This window comes from Coptis chinensis, chromosome 2 (genome assembly GCF_015680905.1).
Source record: "Coptis chinensis isolate HL-2020 chromosome 2, ASM1568090v1, whole genome shotgun sequence".
NCBI classification, from domain to species: domain Eukaryota; kingdom Viridiplantae; phylum Streptophyta; class Magnoliopsida; order Ranunculales; family Ranunculaceae; genus Coptis; species Coptis chinensis.
Genome location: NC_141457.1, coordinates 107,083,969 through 107,093,312, shown reverse-complemented (window position 1 = coordinate 107,093,312; position 9,344 = coordinate 107,083,969). Strand labels below are relative to the sequence as shown.

Sequence of the window (9,344 nt, the reverse complement as noted above, 5' to 3'; positions counted from 1 at the left end):
TGGTTCAAGTTGATTGATTTGGATTATCGAAAGTAAAACTGAAGGAAATGCGCAGAAGGTTGCCTGGAGATCTTCTCCTGGGAGATGGAAGTTGTACTCCCGCAGTTTTTTTTAAAAAAGGTTGTTTGTTTAGACGTTTGAGGTTGATTTACTTGACAAAAACTAGCGATGTTACTGTTGTTTCCAATGAGGTGGATCAGAAAGAATGGATTAAAAAGAATTGCTTATTTTGTGTGAATCCTTTTGATTGTCTGATAGCATGTATACTATCTTTTTGTTTTATAATTATATATTTGTGTATATATTTTTTTTCTACAGTCATGTTGCAATCCCTGTCAGTATCTTTGAGCATGAGCTGAGATTATTTTGGAAATCATTCTTGACCAATATGATGAATAATCGGAACAATTGAACAATAAATTTTTGTACACATAGTTATAAAAAAAAAGTCGAACTACATAGTTATCATGATTCAAGCATAACCCAAGTGGGTGTTGACCAAACCGAATTCCCTTGCCACAATGGTTGTAGTTCAATGCAATTATTATCTTTTAAGTCGAATACTCCCACATCGTGACCGCCACCCAAGCCATTCTGATGTTGATTCAAGTGGTCGTCTGTGAAATAGATACAATCCCCTTGAGCTGAGAAACGAGGAACTGGGATCAGGACAGAATGATTTTGACCCACGAACAACATCTGGTTTCCTAAGTCCCCCACTCTCTCGCACTGGCCGTAAGTCTCATCATCAATCTGATTGAGCTGATAAATCGTGAATCGCTTTGTTCTATAAGTAGAATCAGGTTTTGTCTCTATAAACCTTGTAGCGAGTAGCAAACCCCTTGATGTACCAGCCAAATACATCTTGTCACCTTTGAAAGTCCATGGAGGCGTAACTTGTGTCACCATAGAAGAAGCAAGATCACACCTTACAACTCTTCCATATTCATCGACAGCGAAGAAGTTGTTGGAGTGATATATAATATCCTCATAGAAATTCTTTTCATGCTCAGTAACTGTCCATGTCTTGTCCCCCACCTTACAGAAAGCGAGTTTCCGAAGCTTACCATATATAGCCATGACAATGCATTCATCATGTCCATTTGCAGGATTGGATGATAAGACCACTTTATGGATGTTAGTTTCTTTCGCATTGTTGCGACAAAAAATACTAGTTATCGAACTTTTGAAGGGCTCAAACACTGATTGCAAAGTAATACCGGGCCGCAGTTCATCATTACAACATGACAATGGAGGGAGTTGGAGTTCTGCTCTTGTAAGTGGATTGTAAAGAGTGATTACTAAACTTGAGTCCACCATAATTAACCAACCATGAGACGTTCCACAACATCTTTTTCCATGGGATTCAGGAAGGAACACATGCTTCTGCTTACCACTAAAGACATTGACAAGTGTTCGACCAAACTTGTTTGTCAAGTCTGGAAGCATTAGCCAAGGAGAATTTTTGAATGTTAGTACTGTGGTGAAGGGACTCAAAAAATTCTCGGAAGCTTCAAACCAGGTTTCTTGGTGTTCAGACATTTCTTCAATTGAGACGTTGTACAAGTTTTCCATTTTCTTATTCTTTCCTTCTTTTTCTTTTTGACGTTTCACAAAATTTCTTGGCTAAAAGAGACTTCTTGGTTTTGGTTGAAGAAGCTGCTATATTGTCTCCACTTATATACGCAAACAATTAAGCTAGAGCTAGACTTCTAATTTGAGTCGCATCTGGAATCAGAGTCCAAATTATAATCGGACAAGTAGCTAAACTGTCTGGGTGTTTGCTCAAGATCAACACAGCAATATTGGGTAGGTTAGTTGAAGTTTAGAACGCGTTGTCTCGAGTCTCGACTTACTCAAGGAACTAAATTTCGGAAACTTTCGTTAAAATTTTGTGAAATTTTTCGTTTTCGGTGGTTAGTGAAACATTTCGGACTGTACATTTTATGTTTGCAAGTTTTCAAAGTTTTTTCGTTAAACTTTTGGTTTTTTTTTTCGATTTCATTCATTATATACATTGATATGCAGTTTTTAATGAAATTTAGAGAAAATTTTGAAATAATAGCAAATGCAATAATATTTTAAATAGAGACTAGTTTTGTCACTTTAGCATTTAGTATTTACTTGTTACTAAACACTAAAGTCCTAATCTTTCTCAAACATTTAGTTAGTCATCCAAATATTTGAGAGATTCTTCATTTCACCTTGGTAAATTTGTATTCTCTCTCCAATCCCTCCATTTTGATTTCTTTTTGTCTTCTAAACGTTTGATTATTGAAATATGTAATATATGTGCATTTGAGAAGATTGTTAATTTTGAGATAAGGAATTGTTTCTTTTGGTTGGTCATTTTTAGTGTATAGACATTTAAATTTGAAAGTATAGTTGATGCCCATATTTTTTATTTTTATTAATGTATTTACATATTTTCTCTTATTTTTTCACAAAGTTTTTCAAAATTTCTATATTTGACCGAAAACGAAATTTAATTCATTGGGACTTACATAGATCCAACTATCCAAGTGGAATGTGGATTTTATGGACTTAAAGAATATTGGATATTGGATTTCTGATGTTTCATCAATTAAAAAGCCCACATGCCATGACAGAACAAACTATACTGGAATATCGCAGACCAAGATTCTATGAATCGAGGCAGACAAAGTTACCAGTTACCACCCGTCAACAATTCAAGTGCCCTACAAAGGTCAATTAAATCTGATTTTCTTTATAGCACTAGTACACCACTACTAGAGAATTCCAAAAGTTACTTATCAAATCACACTTTTTTCACAATAAGACATACTCTACTAATCAACTTTACATTCGCAAGATAAATTATTCCTAATCTCCAAGTAAAGGTGTAAATGTGTAATGTTTGTTAATAATTTACCAATGTACCTGGTGAAGCGTTCTGAATTGAGAAGAAATGTTACAACACCAACATACATCTGAACATGCTTTCTTATTTGTTATTCACTGACATGCTACATGCGTATATAATTTAAATCGATCAAACAAGAAGAAATAGTAACAATAACAGAGAGGACTAAAATAAAAATTTCCATGCTGATTGCTGTTGGGCTATCCATCATCCCGGTTTTCTAGCAGCACAATTTAAAGGGCAGCCACCTACAGGCGATGAACTCCCTGAGTCCCACCTGCCTGCATGAAGCACACAGATGAAAATGTTGCCTTAAGGGCGTACTGCCAGCTTGCGTATGCTAAAGGACAATACTCACTGAAACACTCATAAAAACATAAAACATATAGGCCCAAGTCCCCAATTGTATATGTGAATCAACTATCAACAAAGAAAAATAAAATGTACTTCAACTCCAACAAACTCATCAAGATCATCACCTTGGAGTGTAGTACAAAGGTGGTCCTTGGGAGGCTATTTTAAGTGTATTTCCTTGGGAGTATATTTTAAGTGTGTCGTCCTTCGGAGACTATGTAGAGAGTGAATGCGTAGTGCATCCTTCTCTTCTCATTGTTCACCCTTTTATTGTAAGTGCATTTCCTCCTTAGCTTGTAACTGCACCTTTTTCTTTCACTAAAATCCAAAATAAAAATAGTGCTAGTTTATGATGGTAAAAAAACATACAATAAGACACACAAACAGAAGTGTCTACCACTTAAAAAGGCAGAGAAAGTATCATTACTTCCACAATACATGCCTAACAACCTCAGAAAGCTACAAAAAGTCAAAAGAGCAACTGTAAAAACCGAAACTTATGTAAAGTGAAAGTCTGTTTGGCTTGAAGTGCGACAAGCCAAACAAAACCAGAGGAGAAAGTACAATCATTACATCATGCTGAAGCTATTCAGCGAACTATTGAGACTATAAATGTTGTTGAAATAAAGCAGACTTGGGGTGGCATACACTTTCTGCCCATGAAGTTTATAATTTGGATTAGAGTCTTTATTGTGGAGTAAGAGAACCTAACAAAAGCTGTATTCTGGAATTTCTACTCTTCAATAGTGCATCCTTCCTGAAATTTTAGTTTAGTTGTTGTTAATTGTCTCATTACGGCAAGGATGCACCAAGGCATAACAAACTACCTCTCAGCCTATTCCCTCAAGTATAATAGAAAATGTTTACTATGCGTCAATCTAAAGAGATTTTCAGCATTGAGGGTAAACATTTCAATCCAGAATTTCAAAACCCTGCAGGTCTATCACTTCTCTCTGCCTCTATATGTTCTATAAATCCGTAAAAATTTATTGATACGCTACATCATTTTACAGCATGCAATCCATTTGATTCTATCAAACACAACAAGAACAAAAATATATCAGAATACTAGAATTTCCTTCGCATCAAGTTATAAGTAAACAAATGCATAACCAACATTAAAAAGTCATAGCATAGAGAACAAAAAGAGAGAGCAGATTATACACTTAATATCTTACCAGTATCACTATTGGTGTCAAAACAATTCTAATGAAGAGAAGATCACTATCATAAGCAACATTGATCACCCTAATATAATATATATGATTTTAACATCAAAATTAATTAAAATGACTAGTATGCTGGTTTATGAAATAGAAAACAAAGATTGCAAAACCTTACTTAAGAAGTTGTCGCAGTAATCCACATTGGAGGAGGCCAAAACAACTGAGAGTATCCTGCATAATGGCCAATGGTGCAATACTACCATTCTCCAGACTAAACACGCCTATAGAATGACGATTAAATGCAGTCTCCTCTACCTTAAACGATTGAAAGTACCTATCCGTAAAATATATACAATTCCCTTTACTTCCATACAAATCAGAAGCTGGAGCACAAAAGGAGCAATTATCACTCAAGAACAATAACCGGTCACCCAAATTTTTGAGCTCAACCCAAGTCTTCTCCCACTTATCCAACCTATATACTATAAATAGCAATGTAGTGTCCATAACATAAGTGTCATCATTAGGAACATAAATTTCATTATCATTCCAAAAGTTCAAATCATCATTACCATTTTTCAAATACCTATCAACTAATAACAACTCACCATCCATTTCCACTAAATACTTCTTATCCCCACCAAACACCGGACCGGCAACTTCACTAATCGTAAGATCAGGAGCAACAACTACAGCTCTACCAGTCCCATCGACAGCGTAAAACCTCCCCTTGAAATGAATCACATCTTCGTAAGGATTGGGCATTTCGTCAATTATAGACCACACATTATCTTTCAATCTAAACAATGCCAGTTTACCAGAAACATGAATAGTCATAATTACATAATCCATTTCATTACTCCAAGGTGGAGTTGGAGAAAAAATTACCTTCTCTCTATACACATCACCTGCAAAAGACAATGGCCATTTATCGGCATATCGAAGAACATATTCTTGGCATAATTCAAAAACCCGAAGATTCAAAATGTCGAAATGTTTCGGGAAAGTTTCAGGTAAGGGTTGGATTTTGGATTCGGAAAGTGGATTTAAGAGATGGGATAAATTGTAATCATCTTGTTCTAGTTTAATAATCCAGCCTTCGTTTTGTTGGTTCGAGGGTGAGCTGACGTGGAGGATTAGACGTTTCGAGAGATGGAATAAACCGGAATCGAAATTGGAAGGGCGAATTGGGATTTTGTTTGGGAAAGTGTGAATTGGGTATGTGATTGATGATCTCCATGTTGAACAAACGGACCGGAATCGAACAAGGTCGATTGTGGATGGGATTTTTTTTGTGATCTGGTCTAAGAGATCTTGGGGAAGTTGTGACCATTCTGTTGCCATTTTTTTTTTTTTTTTTTGGTTGCGCCAAATTCTTATACATTTGGGCCCTCGGGCTGACTAAGCCCGACGTGTTACAGTGGGCATCCAGCCCACATTGACTGGGCCGGTCTGACTAATAAGCCCATCTCCATTCTTTCCAGATGGTAAAATTGCTACCCAAGCCTCGTCTCTCAAATGTTTTTTTTATTGGGTTGATCAAGTTGCGCCAAATTCTTATACATTTGGGCCCTCGGGCTGACTAAGCTCGACACGTGTTACAGTCAAGGCCTGGGCATCCAAGCCCACATTCACTGGGCCGGTCTGACTAACAAGCCCATTACTACCCCCAAGCTCGTCTCTCACATTAAGGATTCAAGGAGCAGAGAGAAAGAGAGTGACTATGAAGCACTGTTGTTGTTGTTTAGTGATTTAAGTCTCTCTCTCTTTATTCACAACCGAAAGTGCTCTAAGGATGGGAAAGTTAATTGTCTTATCATTTGTATTGGATTAACCAAGAAAACAACGGGGAAATGATTAATTACACCAAAAAATCAAGAAATTCATGGCTCACATAAACTCAAGTTGCGCAAGTGGGGTACACTCCATGTGGAGGTGATCGATCAGTTTCAAGAAATTTAATTTTGTAGGTTCACAACGACAACTGAGTACTGACTATAGTAATCTATCTCGAAGCAAACTATGTAGCTCTGATGCAATTTGGTATGTTTAGATAATAAACCAGATCATCTTACACCATTTGACACACCGCACATACCGCGAGCTTGAACAAAATTGCACAAAAAGCTGATTGAACAAAAATCGCACAGTACTCCAAGACACTTAGAATTATAGTGCTGAGAATTGAACTCTCAATGATAACGTGAGAAATATAGTAGTTTAGTTGTCCATAAGAATTCTCTTAGTCCATTAAAAAACATTTAGTCCATTAAAAAATATATACATGTGTCATTTAATTAAATTAGATTTTTTAAAACTCTTCTATATTTTGGAATCACTATATCATAAAATCCTTTTTTTTTTCTAAAGGTGTACTTATTTGTTAATAATATTTAAAAAATTAACTATTCTACTGTAGAGGTACATTTTAGTCACGACTTTACAATCTCGGAGAATAAGATTTGTATAAGATATCTGATTGAACTTCGAGTCGGTTCGAAAACGCCCCTCGATTCAGCTTCGATGAACCTGGAATCAAGTCAGACGTAGTTCATATTGAGTGATTGAGTTGGAGATGGAGAGAATGTGAGCCTCCTCCCTTGAGAATGGAGAAGACACCTTTTTTTATAGGCGTAGATCCCCTTTTGCGGTGTCTTGATGACTGCTTTTACTTCTTCCGTTACGAAGTAATGATCTGTCATTAATGATGTTATTGACTAGCTTGCAACGGTTACGTTTCCTAGGTTATTTGGACGACCTGACCTTAGGTCGTATGCACGACCTGTTTGTAGTCTCCACACGTTGGTTCCGCCATGAGTGGTTGAGTAGAGGGTGTAACGACATAGCCCCCTTCTTTATATCACTGTTTGTAGAATAGTGGTGTAAAGAAAGATAATAAAGGAGACCGCGTGTCTTACTTGGTTGAAAATAGAGATTGCCGCAAATTGAATTTTCGTGTTTGTAGAAATTTGGATGTCGCTTTGTTGCTAAGAGCCTTGTTGGGAGTTGATATGGTAGGTCCCACGTTGTAGTGCATAGATCGTAAATCGTATGTTATAGATTTGACTGATAATTAGCCTTTGAGTGGTAATTATAGTTGAATCAAGTTTAACCCTATCAGAAGCCTTAAATTGATTTGTAGTCCTTTTGGGGGTACCATGGATTGGATTTGAGTGGTAATTACAGTTGAATCAAGTTTAACCCTAGCGTTGGTGTTAAGTTGATTTATACACCTTTTGGGGGCGTTTTTGTTGATAGTTAACCTTGTGAGGGGTGTCACTATGATTGATAGCTAGCCTTTTGGGAGCGTCACTATGGTTGTTTATCGTTGAGCGTCCTTGATTGCGATTTGACATTGTAGTGCGTGGTTCGAACTTGATCTTTAGTAGGGCATCAAAGTCGATTGGTTGATAACCACCTTTTTGGGGCTTTATTGTTGTCATAAATGTCATTTGAGTTGGCGATTAGTAAGCCTTTTTTAGGGCGTTATTATGATCGTAAATGCCAATTTGGTTGGTCGATAGTAAGCCTTTTGGGTGCATTATTATGATTGATAGTTAAGCTTCGAAATGCGCTTTATAGCTAGTCCCCGCCAGTAGTAGAATGACCCTTTGTGGGTGTTAATGTTGTTTAGCCCCGTTGGAGCTTGGTTAACATGTTTAAATGGCAATAACTTATCCCAAATTTGGAGATGGCTATGGCTAACCCCGGCTTGATTGGTTTTGCAATAAACCGCAAGGGAGTGAACTTCCATTTTGCAATTCGAAATGACTCACCGGTTTGTAGTATATGCAAACCGTCGAGGAGGGAACCTGCGTCGCGTTAATTGTTATATCCGATTTGGGAACACTTGGATGTTTCGGGTTTGGAATTGTTTATTCCTTGATTCGACAAAGTATTGCTTTCCCTTGATTTGTTATTGCTATTGATGATGGATATGTTGGCAACTTTTTGTGTGTGGTATAACTCCATGGCGAGCAAGCTTTTTTAGATTGATTGACATTATCGACGCGAGCTTTATGGTGTGGTCAGTCTGGGGTGACCTGGAATATTGATGTTTGTTCAAGCTCTAGTGAACTGATGACAACCTGTGTACAAGCTGAACTGACAGTGATTGTGTTCGAGTTGAATTGATAGTTGGAATATTGGTTGCTTCTTCTAGGTTGTAGACCTGCTCTGACCTGAGTTGAGAATGACTTGATATGAGGACGACTTGACATGAGGAATACTTGAGCTGAGGACGACCTAATCAGAGGACGACCTGATTTGAGGACGACCTGAGTTGAGGATGAGCTAATCTGAAGATGAGCTGATCTGAGGATGACTTGATCTGACTTGAGGATGATCTGAGCTGAGGACGACGCCCGATGACCTGATAAGAGGATGAGCTGACTTGAAGACGACTTGACTTGAAGATGACCTGAGCTAAGGATGAGTTGATCTGAGGATGAGCTTACTTAAGGAAGACCTGAGCTGAGGATGACCTGAGTTGAGGATGAATGGATGGAAATGGGCCGCCGAGTGATGTAGGAGGATATATGTCGATGGTATTGAGTTGTAAGATTGCACATTGATGGCACTAAAGTATCATGAGTTGGTGGATCAGCGCAAAGATGACAAGTAATCGTGATCTTTAGCTAATGGGAGTAAGTTTAGATGCGTTTTGGTATTTTACCCATAACTTTGGCTACAGTTGTTAGAATCACGCGTACAACCCCAATTCGAAAAGATCTCGACGGTGCGCATGCTGTCACCATTGAGTTTCACTCCGTGGTGGCCATTTTTGAAGTCAAAATCTACTGTTTTCTCTTTCAAAATCACCTTTTTCTGGTTTTGTCTGACTTGAGCTGATGATGCGCTGATCTGATGGACGACCTGGATGAGGACGACATGACTGATGACAACCTGGCTGATGGAAAGCTGATGGACGACCTGACAGA

General features: G+C 37.6%; 2 protein-coding genes across 3 annotated transcripts; both read right to left on the bottom strand.

Annotated features, from left to right (window-relative positions):
* Positions 1 to 465: 465 nt before the first annotated feature.
* On the bottom strand, positions 466 to 1,575 carry LOC147520212 (putative F-box protein At5g55150). The gene has a single exon (XM_086594251.1). The coding sequence runs from the start codon at positions 1,573 to 1,575 to the stop codon at positions 466 to 468; it is 1,110 nt and encodes a 369-aa protein (XP_086450377.1).
* A 1,281-nt stretch (positions 1,576 to 2,856) lies between these two features.
* Positions 2,857 to 5,843, bottom strand: LOC147520211 (F-box protein SKIP23-like). 2 transcript variants are annotated; one of them, XR_015212526.1, is made up of 3 exons: positions 4,580 to 5,843; positions 3,364 to 3,556; positions 2,857 to 3,165 (listed from the first exon to the last, which is right to left on the bottom strand). XR_015212526.1 is itself a non-coding variant. In XM_086591716.1 (2 exons), exons 1-2 carry the CDS (start codon positions 5,746 to 5,748, stop codon positions 3,105 to 3,107), a joined length of 1,230 nt encoding a protein of 409 aa, XP_086447842.1. In that variant the 5' UTR covers positions 5,749 to 5,838; the 3' UTR covers positions 2,857 to 3,104. The 2 variants fall into 2 exon arrangements, 1 of the variants encoding a protein (XP_086447842.1); XM_086591716.1 differs by lacking the exon at positions 3,364 to 3,556 and having other exon boundaries at positions 4,580 to 5,838.
* Between the last annotated feature and the right edge of the window lie 3,501 nt (positions 5,844 to 9,344).

Bases quoted from the DNA above. Each gene is read 5' to 3' on its own strand.
- LOC147520212 (XM_086594251.1), bottom strand. From the start codon at position 1,575: ATGGAAAACTTGTACAACGTCTCAATTGAAGAAATGTCTGAACACCAA.
- LOC147520211 (XM_086591716.1), bottom strand. From the start codon at position 5,748: ATGGCAACAGAATGGTCACAACTTCCCCAAGATCTCTTAGACCAGATC. The intron at 3,166-4,579 runs GTAAGGTTTTGC...TGCTTCATGCAG, and splicing joins TTACTGCGACAACTTCTTAA to GCAGGTGGGACTCAGGGAGT.